The sequence below is a fragment of the Neofelis nebulosa genome, chromosome X (assembly GCF_028018385.1).
Source record: "Neofelis nebulosa isolate mNeoNeb1 chromosome X, mNeoNeb1.pri, whole genome shotgun sequence".
Taxonomy (NCBI): Eukaryota; Metazoa; Chordata; class Mammalia; order Carnivora; family Felidae; genus Neofelis; species Neofelis nebulosa.
Genome location: NC_080800.1, coordinates 48,596,972 through 48,615,438, shown reverse-complemented (window position 1 = coordinate 48,615,438; position 18,467 = coordinate 48,596,972). Strand labels below are relative to the sequence as shown.

Here is an 18,467-nt window from a genome sequence, read left to right as displayed (position 1 = left end):
TGATATTAAATTATTTGAATTTGCATGTCCCTGCTTACTAAAGAGTTTGAACCATTCTACCATCCATATATTGGCCAATTGTATTTCTTACTGATTTTTTTTAGTTCTTTATATATTCTGGATAGTAATGCTTTGCTATACGTGTTGCAAATGTTTGCTCCCAGTCTGTTGCTTATCTTTTAACCTTGTTCATGGTCAGATGGCCAAATGTGTTAGCTTTTTTATTAATGGTCTTTGCATCTAGTTTTTTTTTTTTAATGAAAGCCTTTTTTCAAGTTAGAAATATATTCAACCATATTTTTCTTTTAATAGTTACATAGTTTTCCTTTTACATTTAGCTCTTTAACCTACCTGGAATTTATTTTTGTGACTGGTTTTTAAGTAGGGCTGTAACATCTCTCCCTCCCCCCCCATATAGATAGCCAGTTGTTTTGTCAACATTTTTTATGCTATCACTGCTGAAACTACATTATTTAGCTGACCATAGCTGTATTGTATTAGTTTTATTTATATAGTATTGCAAATTTCTTCTTGAGCTTATTCCTAGATGAATATGTTACAGCTATGTTGCTGTTACATACAGGATTGTGTGTGTGTGTGTGTGTGTGTGTGTGTGTATGTGTGTGTGTGTGTAAAATCTCAGTGAGCTGCCCTTCTTCAAGGCACCCAGCCCTTCCCTCCCCTTCCTAGTGCTGCCCACCTCCAGAATAGTTGTTTTTTAAATTACATTTTCTATCTGATTATTGCTGATATATAGCAAAGCTATTGATTTCTGCTTGTTGATTTCATCTTTGGTCTTTCTGTTGAGTTCTCTTGTTAGTTCTTATTATAGTTTTTTAATTGATTTGCTTGGATTTTGTGGATAATCATATAGCCTGCAAGTTTTGGTTTTGTCTCCTGCTTTCCAATATTCATATGTCTTATTTTATTTCCTTAAAGGTAACAGTGATAATAAGAATTCTTGGCTTATTCATGACTTTAATTATTGTTTATGTGAAAGATGCTTAACCTCACTTATAAGATAAATGCTAATTAAAACCACACAGATTCCTTTTTTAAATCTATAGGAGTGTTAAAAAATCAAAACATTTGATAACACCTTTTTGTTGTCAAGGCTATGGGGTAAAGGACACTTTCACACATTGCAGGTGGGAGTTTAAATTGGTACAATGCCCATGGAAGGCAGTTTGGCAGCATTATGTAAAGATACACATTTATTATTCTGGATATATTAGCATACTTCAATAAAAGTTAAGTATGTAAATTTCTTTTGATCCAACAATCTCATTTCAGGGAATACATAAATATACACCCCCCCACATACATATATATATATAGATAGATAGATGCAAAATATGCAACGTTATCTGTCATAACACATAACAGCAAATAATTGAATACTATATACCACATAGGTTTTAAAAAATAAGAATGAGGAACCTCTATGTGGTGACAGGGAAAAAATATCAAGTTATTGTGACTCTAAACAAAAGTTCGGTATATACTATGCTACTTTTTTAATTTTTTTTTTATTTTTTTATTTTTTTATTTTTTTTAAATTTTTTTTTAACGTTTATTTATTTTTGAGACAGAGAGAGACAGAGCATGAACGGGGGAGGGTCAGAGAGAGGGAGACACAGAATCTGAAACAGGCTCCAGGCTCTGACCGTCAGCACAGAGCCTGACGCGGGGCTCAAACCCACGGACCGCGAGATCATGACCTGAGCCGAAGTCGGCCGCTTGACCGACTGAGCCACCCAGGCGCCCCAGTGCTACTTTTTTTAAATGTTCATTTATTTATTGTGAGAGTGAGAGAGAGAGAGAGAATGAGCATGAGCAGGGAACAGGCAGAGAGAGAGGGAGAGAGAATCCCAGGCAGGCTCTGCGCTGACAGCACAGAGCCTGACTTGGGTCTTGATCCCATGACCACGAGATCATGACCTGAGCCAAAATCAGGAGTTGGTTGCTCAACCAACTGAGCCACCCAGGTGCTCCTTATTTATATTTGCTTATTTGCCTAAAGAAACTCTGGAGTGCTACATAAGAATCTAATGAATGGGTTACCTGTTAGGGCAATGGTGGGAGCTAAAGGGGTTGGGAGGGAATCTGTTAATTATATACATGTTTGATTTTTTGAATCTTAGGACTATATTTTTTAAAATTAAAAATGGTTTCTTGAATTATTTCAACTCCTCAAAGAACATTTTTGTTTTTCTTGATCTTTCTTTTCTGTGTTACAGGTTTTCTCCAAATGGCTGTCTCCTGATTCTGTTCCTATTTAAGAATGAGCTAGTAGAAGGGCCGACTGGGAGTTCTGTTGTACTGAGTCAGGGTTGTCAACTGGTAGGCTTTATTTTGGGGTGAGTAGGTGGACAGCTGGCTATTATACTTGGAGAGTCCAGATGCAGGAGGGCAAAGGGCTTTGCTCTGGGGTTCTCTTGTTCATCCTGGTTTGTTGAATTTGATATTCTGCATGCAAGGATTTTTGTCTTTGGTGGAATGGGGAGGAGAGCTCATCAATTGTGTCATAATTCAGACCTTCAGCTAATCCCTGTTTTCAGCCTTTTTCTTTCTTTCTTTCTTTCTTTTTTTTTTTTTTTTAAATTTTTTTTTTCAACGTTTTTTATTTATTTTTGGGACAGAGAGAGACAGAGCATGAACGGGGGAGGGGCAGAGAGAGAGGGAGACACAGAATCGGAAACAGGCTCCAGGCTCCGAGCCATCAGCCCAGAGCCTGACGCGGGGCTCGAACTCACGGACCGCGAGATCGTGACCTGGCTGAAGTCGGACGCTTAACCGACTGCGCCACCCAGGCGCCCCTCTTTCTTTTTTAACTATGGTGCTTTATGGGATCGCCTATCTCTGGGGTTTGGTCTTGCAAGCCTTCTCCCTCCTGGGTTGGAACCCTTTCTGTTATGTATTTTAGGTTCTAGCATCCTTTGATTTGTGTTACTCACCAGCCAGTTCTTTCCTATCTGTTCTCTGTCAGAAATTGTTGAAATCTTGTATTTGCTATGCCATTTTCCATTTGTGTTCTTGACTTATGACTTATACTTTTGTACTTTTATACTATCACTTTCCCAGGGTCTTGGAAAGTACAAGAGATAGAAGTGTTCAGTTCACCTTGGTGAACTAGAAGTCCACAGTAGTATATCTTAAACTTGAGTAAACTGTATGTCCCTTGAGGACAAGGACTGACTTTTTTTTCTTTTTTTTTAAAGTTTTTTTTTTAACATTTATTTAATTTTGAGACAGAGAGAGAGAGAGCATGAACAGGGGAGGGTCAGAGAAAGAGGGAGACATAGAATCTGAAACAGGCCCCAGGCTCTGAGCTGTTAGCACAGAGCCCCACGCGGGGCTCGAACCCACGGACCACGAGATCATGACCTGAGCCAAAGTCGGACGCCCAACCAACTGAGCCACCCAGGTGCCCCTGACTTTTTTTTCTTTTATCCCCAGACCTTGACAGTGCTTGGCACTTGGTAAATGTTTATTGACATGAATGTACATATATGAGAGAGAGAGGACTGTTAATGGGAAATTTATAATTTTGACTATTTATTTAAAGATTTTTATTGAAGTATACATGGCATACAACATTGTATTAGTTTTAGGTGTACTACATAGTAATTTGACAATTCTATGCATTATTCAGTGCTCACCGCAGTAAGTACAGTTACCGTATGTCACCATACAAAGTTATTACAATATAATATATATAATATATATAATTTATATATATATATATTATATATATATAAAATACTATATTCCCTATGCTGTACTTTTCATCTATTTGGCTTCCTTATTTTATAACTGGAAGTTTGTAGCTCTTAATTGCTTTCCCTATTTTGCCTGTCCCCTCACCCCCCCCCGCCCCCCCCCCCGTGGCCACCACAAGTTTGTTCTCTGTATTTATGAGTCTGTTTACCTTTGCTGTTTATTTACTCATTAGTTTTGTTTTTTAGATTCCATACATGAGTGAAATCATATGCTATTTGTCTTTCTCTGTCTGACTTATTTCACCTAGCAGAATACCCTCTTGGTCCATTCATGTTGTCATGAATGGCATGATCTCATTCTTTCTTATGGCTGAGTAATATTTCATTGTGTGTATATACATACCACATCTTCTTTATCCGTTTTTCTATTGATGGACATTTAAGTTGCTTCCACATCTGGGCTTTTATAAATAATGCAGTAAACCTAGGTTAGCATGTATCTTTGTGATTTAGTGTTTTTATTTTCTTTAGGTAAATACCCAGTAGTGGAAACACTGGATCATGTGATACTTCTACTTTTAGTTTTGTGAGGAACCTCCATACTGTTTTCCAGACTGGCTGCACCAATTTACATTCCCACCATCACTGTGCTAGTGTTGCCTTTGCTCCACATCTTTATTGACACTTGTCATTTCTTCTCTTTTTGACACTAGCCATTCTGACAGGTGTGAGGTGATACTATGGTTTTCATTTGCATTTCCCTGATCATTAGTAATATTGAGTTCCTTTTTTTTAAATGGATTTATTTATTTATTTTTTAAATATGAAATTTATTGTCAAATTGGTTTCCATACAACACCTAGTGCTCATCCCAAAAAGTGCCCTCCTCAATACCCATCACCCACCCTCCCCTTTCTCCCACCCCCCATCAACCCTCAGTTTGTTCTCAGTTTTTAAGAGTCTCTTATGATTTGGCTCCCTCCCTCTCTAACCTCTTTTTTTTTCTTCCCCTCTGTTTTGACTCTTATGTGGATCCTGAGAAACTTAACAGAAGTCCATGGGGGAGGGGAAGAGTTTCTTTTTTTAAAAAAATAAACTCTACACCCAGTGTGGGGCTCAAATTCATGACCCTGAGATCAAGAGTTGCATGCTCTACTGACTGAGCCAGCCAGGCACCCCATGTTGAGCATCTTTTCATGTGTCTGCTGGCCATCTCTTTGTCTTCTTTGGAAAAATGTCTATTCAGGTCCTCTGCCAATTTTTAATTGGATTGTTTTTTGTGTGATGAATTGTAAGAGTTATTTATATATTTTGGATACCAACCCTTATCAGATATGGCATTTGCAAATATTTTCTCTCATTCAGTAGGTTGACTTTATATGTATTCTTTCAATTGCTGGTTCCAAAAGTTGAAATTCTTGAGCCATTGATTGACAAAGTACTGATTTTATGCTGAATTTCTCATGGATAGAACTACAGTAAGCTGTGGTAGAAAATTATTCCAAACTTTTAACTCAAATGCTCCAGGATTATATATCAAGCAGGTTAAAGGAGTAGATGTAAGGTAAACTTTGTGAGATTTTCCCTATAATTTCAATCTCTATAGAGGTGCTTTTGCAGTTATCTTTATACATATTCCTAGTTTATTACTATTTTATGAAGGAAAAAATGGTCACGTAAAGGTTATGATATATAGCTGTTAAATTCAGCAAGAGACTTTTGGTTTGAGGTCTGATTTTTGTGGAGTATTTCACTGAGGTGTGTTTCTGCATTGCTGAATGTAGAAGAGATATTATCCTGGTCACTGAATCAATCCTAACAAGTCTTATTACTGGAAAGCTTTAAAAGAATGTATTATTATCAGTTTTACTAAGTGAGTCTATTGAAAATCATTTAATGTTTTTTAGAGTATTGTTGAATAGTGGTTTATTATAATGCTGCCCCTAGAGGTTTTTAAGATATAGAAAATAAAAGCTTCTATTTATTGATTATTATATTGTGCCAGGCACTGTGCTAAGTAGTTTATGTGTATATTTTCATTTTATTTTCATATCAGTCCTATGAGATTTCACAAATGAAATCAAGAATGAATGAGTTGAAGTAATTGGCCCCATATCTCCTTTGAGGAATGAGAGGCAAAACCAAGATTTGATTCCAGGTTTCTTCCTCTCCAAAGCCTGTGTTCTGAAACTGTTTTATGGTCAAGAAGGTAGTGGATCCATAATGAAAAGGCCTTAGATATTCTATGCTTAGTGAAGTTCTTGGCCTAGTTTTAAAGATTTATTTTCCTTATTTACTGTGTTTATATAAATAATTAAAAAAATTTTTTTAATGTTTATTTTTGAGAGAGAGAGAGACAGAGAGAAAGCAGGGAAGGGGCAGAGAGAGAGGGAGACACAGAATCGGAAGCAGGCTCCAGGCTCTGAGTTGTCAGCACAGAGCCCAGTGCAAGTCTCAAACTCAGACCATGAGATCGTGACCTGAGCTGTAGTCAGCCGCCCAACCGACTGAGCCACCCAGGCACCCCTATATAAATAATTTTTTTATGTTTATTTATTTTGAGAGAGGGAAGGGGTAGAAAGAGAGGAAGAGAGAATCTCAAGCTGACAGCTTGGAGCCTGACTTGGGGCTTGATCCTATGAACTGTGAGATCATGACCTGAGCCGAAACCAAGAGTCAGACACTCAACTGACTGAGCCACCCAGGCACCCCGTGTTTGTGTTTCCTATTTGTTGTTTACTATTTATCGATGTCAGGTCTTTTCACTTCAGAACAGTGATTCTCAGCCCTGGAGACCAGGATGAAAATAAGGAGAATAGACAGAATGGAGGGGGATGAGGGGAAGGTAGAAAGTATAATTTTACAAAGGCATATTTGATCTTACAGTGGCTTTGATTTTAGTCAAAATATTTTAAGATTCTTAAAGGAGACATCATATTTTATGGAGATATAATTAACATACCATAAAATTCACCAATATATATGTAAATGATTTTTAGTAAATTTATAGAATTATGTAACCTTGATTACAATCTAATTTTAAAACATTAACATCACGCCCTAAAGATCCCTTGTGCCAGTTTGCAGTCCTATATACCTCAACCCCAAGTGACAACTAATCTATTTCCTGTCTCTATAGATTTGCGTATTCTAGACTCTTCGTATAAATGAAAGCATACAGTATGTGGTCTTTTCCTCTGGCTTCTTTCATTTAGCATAATGTTTTCAAGGTTTATCCTTATTGTAGCATTGTATCCATAGCTCATTACTTTGCATTGCCAAATAATATTCCATTGCATGGATATAACACATTTTGTTTATCCATCAGTTGACAGACATTTGTATTGTTTCCACCTTTGGCTAATGTGAATAGTGCTGCTATGGACACTTGTGTAGAAGTTTTGTGTGGACATATGTTTTCATTTCTCTTGAGAAGATGGTATCATCTAGTTATTCTATACTTAATTTGAGGAACTGCTAGACTGTGTTCTGAAGCAGCTGCATCATTTTACATTCCCACCAGCAATATATGAGTCTATTTTCTCTACATCCTTACTAACACTTGTTACTCTTTTTTTTTGTTTGTTTAGAGAGCACACGTGTAAGCAGGGGAGGGGCAGAGAGGGAGAGGGAGAGAGAGAGAGAGAGAGAGAGAGAGAGAGAGAATCATAAGCAGGCTCCACGCCCAGCACGCAGCCTAACTCGGGGCTTGATCTCATGATAGTGAGATCATGACCTGAGTCGAAATCAAGAGTTGGACACTTAACTGACTGAGCCACCCAGGCGCCCTGTCTTCTTTTTTATTGTAGCCATCTTCACAGGTATAAAGTAGTATTTCATTGTGGTTTTGAGTTGCATTTCTCTAATGAATCATGATGTGGAACATCTTTTCATGTGTTTATTGGCTATTTGTATATCTTATTTAGAGAAATGTCTATTCAGATCTCGAGCCCATTGGATTATTTATCTTTTCATTATTGAGTTGTAAGAATTTATTATATATTCTATCAGTCCCTTATAAGATTTGTACATATTTTCTGTTAGTCTCTTTGTTTTTCACCTTCTTGGTGGCATCTTTTGAAGCATAAAAGTTTTAAATTTTTTTAAATTAATTATTTATTTATTTTTTAGTATATGAAATTTACTGTCAAATTGGTTTCCATACAACACCCAGTGCTCATCCCAAAAGGTGCCCTCCTCTAAAAGTTTTAAATTTTGATGAGATCCATCTTCTCAGTTTTCTCTTTTATCACTTGTATTTTTGTTGTTGTATTTGGGAAATCATTGCTTAACCCAGAATCACTAAAAATCACTCCAGTCTTTTTTTTTCCTAAGAACTTATTGTTTTAGCTCTTACATTTAGGTCTGTGATCCACTTTGAGTTCATTTTTTTGTATGGTATGAGGTAGGGGCCCAACTTTACTCTTTTGTGTGTAGATATATCCAGTTGCCCCTGCCCCTTTTGTTGAAAGGTTTGTTGAAAGTAACCTTTGTTCCCATTCAATGGCCTTGGTCACTTTTTTGAAAATCAGTTGACCATAAATGTTAAGGTTTACTTCTAGACTCTCAAATCTATTACATTGACCTACAGTTGACCCTTGAACAATGTGGGGGTTAGGCTCACCAACCCCTGTGCAGTTGAAAATCTGCATATCTTTGACTCTCTAGAAACTTACTAGTAATAGTATACCAAAGCTTTACCAATAACAAACAGTTGCTTAACACATATTGTGTATGTTATATGTATCATATACTGTATTCTTACAATAAAATAAGCTACAGAAAAAATGTTAAGAAAATCATAAAGAAGAGAAAGCAAATTCACACTACTGTACTGTAAAATATTCATGTATAAGTGGACCTGCACAGTTCAAACTCATGTGTTTCAAGGATCAATTATATAGAGCTATCCTTATTCTGTTGTTCATTCCTTTTATTTTTTTTTTGTTTATTTATTTATTTTGAGAGAGAAAGAGAGCAAGCACAAGCTGGGGAGAGACAGAGAGAGAGAGAGAGAGAAGGAGAGAGAATCCCAAGCAGGCTCTTCACTGTCAGCACAGAGCCCGAAGTGGGTTTCAAAGTCATGAACTGTGAGACCATGACCCAAGCCGAAATAAAGGGTTGGATGCTTAATCGACTGAGCCGTTCAGGTGCCCCTCTGTTCATTTCTAATTTAATTCTTTTGTGGTAGGAGAGCATACTTTGTTTGATTTCAGTTCCTTTAAATTTACTGAGATTTATTGTATAGTATATTATTTGCTCTGGAGACTTTTCCATGTGTACTTTATTTTTTTTTATTTATTTTTAAAAAAAAATTTTTTTTCAACGTTTTTTTAAAATTTATTTTTGGGACAGAGAGAGACAGAGCATGAACGGGGGAGGGGCAGAGAGAGAGGGAGTCACAGAATCGGAAACAGGCTCCAGGCTCCGAGCCATCGGCCCAGAGCCTGACGCGGGGCTCGAACTCACGGACCGCGAGATCATGACCTGGCTGAAGTCGGACGCTTAACCGACTGCGCCACCCAGGCGCCCCTCCATGTGTACTTTAAAAGAATGTATATTTTGCTCTTACTGGGAGTGTTCTGTAGATGGCAGTTAGGTCAAGTTGGTTGGTAGTATTGGCCAAGTTTTCCAGCTACTTTTTGGTTTTCCATCTGCTTGTTTTCTCCATCACTGAGAATGGGGTATTAAAATCCACTATTATTGAATTCTTTCCTTCTAGTTTTTGTGAGTGTATTTTATTTTGGAGCTCTGCTGTTAGATGTGTATATGTTCATAATTGTTATAGTATCCTGATGAATTAATCTTTTTATATTTACAAATGTCCCTGTTTATCTCTAGGAACAATTTTGTCTTAGGGTTGGTTTTTAGAATTTAGAAGACTGGGGGAACACTCATTTCCCCATTCCTCTTATTTGTTGCTTCCTATCCTTATAGTTTGGGAAACCAGGTGACCAAACATGTTAGAATTATTATGCCAGAGCAGCACTACTTGTCCCTCTATTTTTATATTAGGGTTCCAAGTAATATTTATTTGTTTTCAAGAGAGAGACCACATGAGCAGGGGAGGGGTGGAGGCAGGGAGGGAGGGAGGGAGGGGGGAGAGAGAGAGAGAGAGAGAGAGAGAGAGAGAGAGAGAGAGAATCTTAAGCAGGCTGTACATTTAGCATGGAGTCTAATGTGGGGCTTGATGTCACAACCGTAAGATCATGACTGAAGCCAAAATGAAGAGTCAGACACTTAACTGACTGAGCCACCCAGGTGCCCGTAATTTTTAAAAACAGGTTATGGAGTTAAAATTTTTGGAAGGCTTTTTCTAACTTAAATTATCTAATTTTGCCTATTTTTGTCTGTTTGGAAGTCCTTTTATCTTACTTATGGATCTCTGTTCTTGAGGTTTCTGGATAAGTGACCTTTAAGTTAAGTGAAGTGAATAATATTATTCTTACTTAAGAATATCCCACCTAAAATGTTAACATTTGGGGAATGTGAGTGAAGGGTATACTGGATTCTTTGTATATGATTGCAGGTTTTTTTCCAAGTCTAAAATTATGTCAGAATAAGTTAAAGAAAAAAAATCTCTACCTAAGTGAGTCATTGTTAGTTACTTTTTCTCACTTGCAGGTAATGCTAGTCTTATTAGATGATTTTCAAAGTATATTGATTTGGAAGTGTAACCTCACAGATCATCCTTAGCTCTGGTATTAACAGTTATGTCCTAGTACTGTCACCTGACAGGCAAATTTCTGGGAGTTTTTATAGACTCTTCTTTTGCCTCACAATCATATTCATTTAGATGGTAAATCTTGTATTTAGTATTTCCTTAATGTATCTTGAATCTGTTCCTCTTGTCACTATTTTCATTCAAACCTCAGCATCTCTTTCCTGGATTATTGCAGTAGCTCTCTAACTGGTCTCCGTGTTTTACATTGTATGGCATAAAAATCCTTGGTGACTGTCTGCCTTTCTGTCCTCATCTGCCCACTTCTAATATGTGAGTAAACTATTCATGGTACCACTCATATGCACTTACTCCATACTGTTTCTTGACTTTGCTTGTGATCTTACCTCTGCTTGGATCAGCTAATTTTCTCTCTTTAAGACTCAGTTTGGGTATCTTTTCCAGGAAACCTTACTTAGATTGTCTGACTTCCGGTTTTTGCATGTAGATATCTAGTAGTCCCAGCATCATTTGTTGAAAAGACTGTTCTTTCTCTTTTGAATTTTCTTGGCACCCTTGTTGAAAATCAGTTGACTACGAATATATTTTTTTCTGGACTGTTTATTTTTATTCCATTTATCTATACATCTATCCTTATGCCAGTACCACACTGTCTTAATACTATAGCTTTGTAGTAGGTTTTAAAATTGGTAAGGGTGTGTCCTCCAACTTTGTCCTTTTTTCAAGATTATTTTGGTTTTGGCTATTATGGGTCCCTTGAAGTTCTATGTGAATTTTAGGATAAGCTGGTTAATTTCTGCAAAGAAACCATCTGGGATTTTGATAGGAATTGTGTTAAATGTGTAGAACAATTTAGGGTTTTTCTCCTCATTTTGTTTTAGTTCAGGTTTGTTTTTCTTCAGTTTTTCACATTTGATATTTCTGTGTATTTTTGGTTTGACCTGACAAATTGTGCCTTCTAAGGCACGTAATGTAATAGGTATATAGGCTTAACTTCGTGATACATGTTTGTGGTGAGAAGAGAAGAATTTTCTTTTATTATTATTTTTTATTTTTTTAATGTTTATTCATTTTTGAGAGTCAGAGAGAGATAGAGCACAAGCGGGGCATGGGCAGAGAGAGAGAGGGAGACACAGAATCCCAAGCAGGCTCCACACTCAGCACATAGCCACACGCGGGGACCGAACTGAAGAACTGTGAGATCATGACCCGAAGTCAGACACTTAACCGACTGAGCCACCCAGGTGCCCCAGAAAGTATTTTCTTATTGGCGGTTTGACCATTCATTTGAAAAACTTTTTTTCCTTATGTGTTCCACATATTTCCACATGTTCCTTATGGAAAGTTTTAGAAAATACAAGAAAGCAGAAAGAAAATTCATAATTCCACCAGAGTTATGTATGTGTGTATGGAACCTTGTTGTATATATTTTTTCATTTAACCATATAACATATAGAGAATGTCTTTTTTATTTTATTTTTTTTGAGAGAGAGCATGCACACGTGCGAGCAGGAGAGAGGCAGAGGAAGAACGAGAGGGGGAATCTTAAGCAGGCTGTATGCCCAGCATGGAGACCGACGCAGCTCTTAGTCTCACGACTGTGACATTATGACCTGAGCCAAAATGTAAGAGTTCACGCTTAACTGACTGAGCCACCCAGGCGCCCGGGAATGGTTTTTCACCTCACTAAAAGCTACAGTGTTTTTAATGCTGTGTCATATCTCATTTTGATATTTATCTAAACCTCTGTTAGGCTTGTGTTTAGGAGAGTTTTTCCAAATTTTAAGTGTTATAATGTTAAACCTTTGCCCAGATTCTTGACTATTTGCTAAGGCAAGTTCCCATAAGTGGTTCAGAGGATGCATATTTTTAAGTCTTTCATGCCATTTTTTTGGTATAGCATGTTAATATTTGACAGCAGTTTCTTTCTGTTCATATCTGAATGTAAGCTCATAAACAAGTATTTACATTTTTCAGGATTACTGTTAGATGTTCTTATCAGCATGATTGACAACAGTCAAAAGGTAGAACAACCCAATCCATTGGCCAGATAAATGGAGAAGCAAAATGTGGTATATAAAATCAACGGAATATTGTTGAGTCTTAAAAAGGGATGAAATTATTGGGTGCCTGGGTGGCTCAGTCGGTTAAGCGGCCAACTTTGGCTTGGGTCATGATCTCACAGTTAGTGAGTTTGAGCCCCGCATCGGGCTCTGTGCTGACAGCTTGGAGCCTGGAGCCTGCTTCCGATTCTGTCTCTCCCTCTTCCTCTGCTCCTTCCCTGCTTGCACTCCGTCTCGCTCTCTCTCTCTAAGAACAAATAAACACTAAAAAAAAAGGAATGGAATTCTGATACATGCTACAACATGAATGAACCTTAAACATTATACAAAGTAAAATAAGCCAGACACAAAAGGACCAATATTGTATAATTCCACTTATATGAAATACCTAGAATAAGCAAGTTCATAGGGACATAAAGGAGAATAGAGATTACCAGAGGCTGGGAGGATGAGCAGTTTAAATGGATATAGAATTTCAGTTTGCAATGATGAAAAAGTTCTAGAAATAGATAGTGGTAATGGTTGTACAGTGTTGTGAATGTACTTAATGCCACTGAATTGTACACTTAAAAATGGCTAAATGGTAAATTTGATATTAAGTATATTTTACCACAATAAAAAATACTACTATTGGATTAATTTCAGAATTTTAGATAAAAACCACTTACTGAGAAATTATGTGCTTATTTTACTTATTGTGTGTTACCTTGTAGCTAAAGGTTTGGATACTTGTTTTAAATATGATTGATTGATAGATGGTGCTGAGAACTAAGTTCCTAACCAACATTCATGCAGTATGAAGACTTATTGAGCTATATGCCAATTAGTCTGCTAGGCATTGAGGACTACAGTGGTAAACAAGATAAGACACAGTCCCTGGAGTGTGCTGGTTGCTAAGATTGGACAGAAAAAGAACAAACTTCTTATTAAGAAAAAAGGGATTAAACAATCAGGTGACCTGTTTTCTCCTTAATGATTTCCTTTGTGGGGTGACTTTAAAATATCCTTTCCCCCCCTTCAGGTTGCTATGGAAACATAATGACCACATAAGCGGAAGTCCTTTCTGATAATCCTGATACCTGAGATGTAACTGGACTAAAGAGTGGAACAGGAAAAATTTTAGTGCTAACCTCAATTACAATGGCTACTGATTCAGGAGAGCCAGCTAGCACAGAAGATTCTGAGAAACCTGATGGAGTTTCATTGGAAGACAGAGCTCCTCAGGTTGCAGCAACTTTGACAGTGGAAGCTAGACTAAAAGAAAAAAACAGTACTTTCTCTGCTACTGGGGAAACTACAGAAAGGAAGAGATTCTTCCGAAAGAGTGTTGAGATGATGGAAGATGATAAAGTTGTTGAATCTTCCTCCAAAGATGAGAGAATGAAGACTGCAACAAATATTCCAAGAGTAGAAAAGCTTCCTACAAATGTGCTGGGAGGTGGACAAGAAGTTAAATATGAACAGTGTTCAAAGGCAACTTCAGAGTCCTTAAAAGATTGTTTGAAGGAGAAAAATGAAAAGGAGATGGAAGAAGAAGCAGAAATGAAGGCTGTAGCTACTTCTCCTAGTGGCAGGTTCCTGAAATTTGACATTGAGCTGGGAAGAGGAGCATTTAAAACAGTATATAAAGGATTGGACACTGAAACATGGGTTGAGGTTGCTTGGTGTGAGCTGCAGGTGGGTATATAATCTTTTTGGTTTTAATAAATTCCAGTTTTAGCAGGCCTGGCCTTCTGAATGATCCAGGATTAATATGTATCATGGATTTAAAAAAAAATTGAAAGGCTTGTTCCCCACCTCCCTGAAATGATGCTCTTTCCCTAGATCCTCTTAGGAGCTCCTGGAAGGCTTTTTTCCTCTTGTTCTTTTCCCTTCTCTTGTTTTCCCTTCTGTTTTAAAGGCGGGGGGAAAGCCTATCAATGCCTTCTTTGGGAAAATGTTCTTAATTTATTAACCTTGGGAAATTTCCCCCAAACTCTTGAGGTCTCATTTTGAAAACTTTTAATAAATGTATGCCTTATAAGTTAGTTGATTGTTATACTAAATATTTAGGAGTGGGATATGTCAGGGATATATTTAGTGCAATTCCTACCTTTTCTCTTTTTATTTCAACAAGTTTTTAGGGGTTCATATGGTGTTTTTCAGAAGAGACAATGTTATGCTTGATTCTTTGAGGACTTCTATTAATATAAACTTGCTCAATACCTTTAAATTTACCTCAAAGAGGATCTCTGGAAGGAATAATAACCAGAACCTACTGAGGTTAGTCAACTGGAATGTGTTTAGAAAGGAGAAATGAGAACAACAGAATAGTCAAATTACCTAGATATTTGGTTCCATAATAAATGTTTGTGAGGTACTTTTAACTAATGAAGTGCTAGAAGGGGTTATAATAAGAATAGTTTCAGAGAGATGTAGTTCAAATATAAGGAAAACCTTTGTGACCTCAGTCAGCCCATGGGAAATGTCAGTGTTCACATGAGATGCTTAAAATTAAGATTGAATAAAGCAAGTTGCTAAGTACAGGTTTTTGTTTTTTAAATTCCAGTGGTTTCTGTGCATGTGGATGTGTATATATGTGTTGTGATCTCACCCATTCTGAATTTGCTGTAGGTTACCATTTCCTAACTTTACTGTCTGTCAGAATTAGTGTTTGCTTCATATGCAGATTCCAGAGCATGGTGTCAGAGATTCAGATTCAGTAAGTCTGGGGTGGGATGCAAGACTTCAATTTTAACAAGCTTACAAAGTGTTTTGAATGTAGGAAGTCCCTTGACTCTAGGGTGTAAGTTACCTAGCAGTCAAGCCATTCTAGTAGTTCTTCAAAGGTGGGTGCATGCGTGGGTTTGCTTGGCTTTCTTCTCACCCCCTTGTACCCCTTTCAGAATTTTATAATTCTGTGTCTGTGACACAGTGGAAATATTAAGTAATATGAGAAAATAAATATCAAAATCACCTGAAATTCCAGTATTTTGAGGATGCTTTACACATTTTAGTATACATATTTCTGGACTCTTTTTTTTTTTTTTGCAAAAATGTATAGTATATGGCTATTTTTTCCCCAAACAGTAGGATCTTTAAGGTTTTACAAAACCTTTTCTTTTTACTTATGATGAACATCTTTTCATTACCAGCAATTGTGAATTTACATCATTATTTTTTTAAAAGTTTTATTTGTCAGAGAAAGAATGCGCATGCATAGGGGGGAGGGGCAGAGAGAGAGGGACAAAGAGAGAATCCCAAGCATGTTCCAGTGCTGTCAGCGTGGAGCCTGATGCGGGGCTTGAACCCACGAACCATGAGATCATGACCTGAGCCTAAATCAAGAGTCGGACACTCAACTGACTGAGCCACCCAGGTGCCCCATACATCATTATTTTTAATAGTCACCCTTTATAAGTTATTTGATCAGTCATCTGTTGTTGGACCTCTAGAATTTTCTCCAGTTTTTCACTATTATAACCACCGTTGTGATCAACATACTTGTTGATCATATAATGATATGATATGATTTGAGTGATACTCTGTGAATGGAGGAAATAATTTCCATTCACTTGTTAGTAGAATACATAGTAAAGATATGTTAAGTATTTTGCAAATAGTATACTCTAGCTATTGTTAAAGGATGTTTAGGTAAAACTTAAAATACTCTAGTGACAGGGACTGCTTAGGGGAGTGCCTTCTATCATTCACCTGTGGAAAGACTAAGAGAGTCCATAAGGTCTTACTACTCAAAACATGGTTCCTGGAGCAGCAGCGTGGACATCATCTGGGAGTTTGTTCGAACTGCAGGTTCCTAGGTCTCAGACCTACTGAATCAGAATCTGCTTCTTAGTGGCATCTGTAAGGTGATTGGTATGTATAGTAGTGTTTGAAAAGCACTGAAATAAGGGACCAGTCCAAGAGCTAGCTGAATCAGAGGAGGAATTCCTTTAATACGCCAACTTGAGCTTTGTACTCTATCATACATACTGATTCCTGATATTTGCTGCAGACCTTCCAAATCAGAATCTCTAAGAGATGGGCCCGTGAGACTTATTTTTTGAAAGTTCCCCAGTTGATTGGATACATAGCCAGATTTGGGAATCTCTCCTGTGGAGCAGATGTAAATATATAAAATACATTTGAAAAAAAAAATAGCATCATGTTGGTCTCAGTGCTGGCAGCTCAGAGCCTGCTAGGGATTCTCTCCTTTTCTCTGCCCCTTCTCTCTCTCTCTCTCTCTCAAAATAAATAAATGAAACATAGCCATCCTAATACATGTGAAGTGCTATCTCATTCTGGTGTTGATTTCCATTTCCCTAGTGACTAGGGACGTTGAGCCTCTTTTCATGTGCTTACTATCAATTTATATTTCATTCTTTGGAGAAATAACTATTCAAGTCCTTTACCAACTTTTAAATTGGGTTGTTTTTTTGGTTGTTGTGTTTACGGTTGTTGAGTTGTCCGAGTTCTTTATGATCTGAGTATTAATCCCTCATCAGATATATGAATTGCAAATGTTTTCTCCCATACTGTGGATTGTCTTTTCATTCTTTTAATAGTACTTTGATGTACAAAAGTTTTAAATTTTGACTAAGTCCAATTTATCTAATTTTTCTTATTTCTATCCTTTTGGTGTCATATCCAAAAATTCATTGTTGCACCCAATATCATGAAGCTTTCCTCTATATTTTCTTCTAGAAGTTTTTTTTTTTTAATTTTTAGCTCTTATGTTTAGGTCTTTGATACATTTTGAGTTAATTTTTGTATATGGTATAAGCTAAGAGTCCAACTTTACGTTTTTTGCATGTGGATAGCCAGTTTGCCCAACCATTTGTTGAAGAGACTGTCCTTTTCCCATTGATTGATCTTGGCATCATTGTTGAAAATCATTTATTTGACCATATATGCAAGGGATTATTCCTGGCTCTGTAGTCTTTTCCATTGATCTTTTTGTCTGCCTTTATGCCAGTATCACACTGTTTTGATTACTGTAGTTTTATAGTAAGTTTTTAAATCAGGAACTCCAACTTTGTTCTTTTTCAAGATTATTTTGGGAATTTGAGGTCTTTGAGATTCCACATGAATTTTAGGATTTTTTAAAATTTATGCAGATAATGTCATTGGGATTTTGATAGGGACTGCATTGTATATCATGCATTATGAACATATTTGATTTAGCACATGATATACTTAATTTTACTACTTCCATTTTATTTTAGGTTCTGTATATATTTTACTTTTTGTTTCCTTTATTCCTGTTGACTTAGATCACATTTTTTCATTTTTACAACTTGTTAGCTTCTTTTTCATAACACTGAAAATCAAACACTAATAAACTAATTCAGCAAAGTTGCAGGATACAAAACCAACGCTCAAAAATCAGTTGTGTTTCTGTACTGAAATTAATAACCCAAAAAGGAAATTAAGAAAACAATTCCATTTACAATAGCATCAAAAAGAACAAAATATGTAGGAAGAAATTTAATTAAAGGGGTGAAAGACTTGTAACACTGAAAACTACAAAACATTGCTAAGTTTATTTTTTATTTTTTTTAATGTTTTTATTTATTTTTGAGAGACAGAAAGAGAGCATGAGTGAGGGAGGGGAAGAGAGAGAGATAGACACAGGATTTGAAGCAGGCTCCAGGCTCTGAGCTGGCAGCACAGAGCCTGACCCAGGGCTGGAACTCACGAACCGCGAGATCATGACCTGAGCTGAAGCTGGACACTTAACTGACTGAGCCACCCAGGTGCCCCAAAACATTGCTAAATTTAAAGAAGACATAAATAAATGGAATTTAATGGCTAGAAGGCTTAATATCATTAAGTGTCAATGCCAAAGGAGATTGGCAAATACAATGCAGTCCCTATCAAAATCAAAAACTACTATATATCCATCAAATGAAGTCTGTGGACTCAGCCTCCCAGATGGGGTTAAAAGACAAAACCCACATATGTTGTTTGCTAAAAATATACTTGAAACAGTGATAAAGAAAGGTTAAGATAAACATATGC

At 36.8% G+C, this 18,467-nt stretch overlaps 1 protein-coding gene across 5 annotated transcripts in view; it reads left to right on the top strand.

The window, feature by feature from the left end:
- WNK3 (WNK lysine deficient protein kinase 3) overlaps positions 1 to 18,467 on the top strand; it is a 165,182-nt gene that overhangs the window by 10,868 nt on the left and 135,847 nt on the right. For all 5 annotated transcript variants that reach the window (XM_058712224.1, XM_058712225.1, XM_058712223.1 and 2 more), the window contains exon 2: positions 13,489 to 14,144. In XM_058712224.1, the coding sequence (XP_058568207.1) occupies positions 13,608 to 14,144 (537 nt within the window). In that variant the 5' untranslated portion in view covers positions 13,489 to 13,607. The remainder of the gene's footprint in view (positions 1 to 13,488; positions 14,145 to 18,467) is intronic.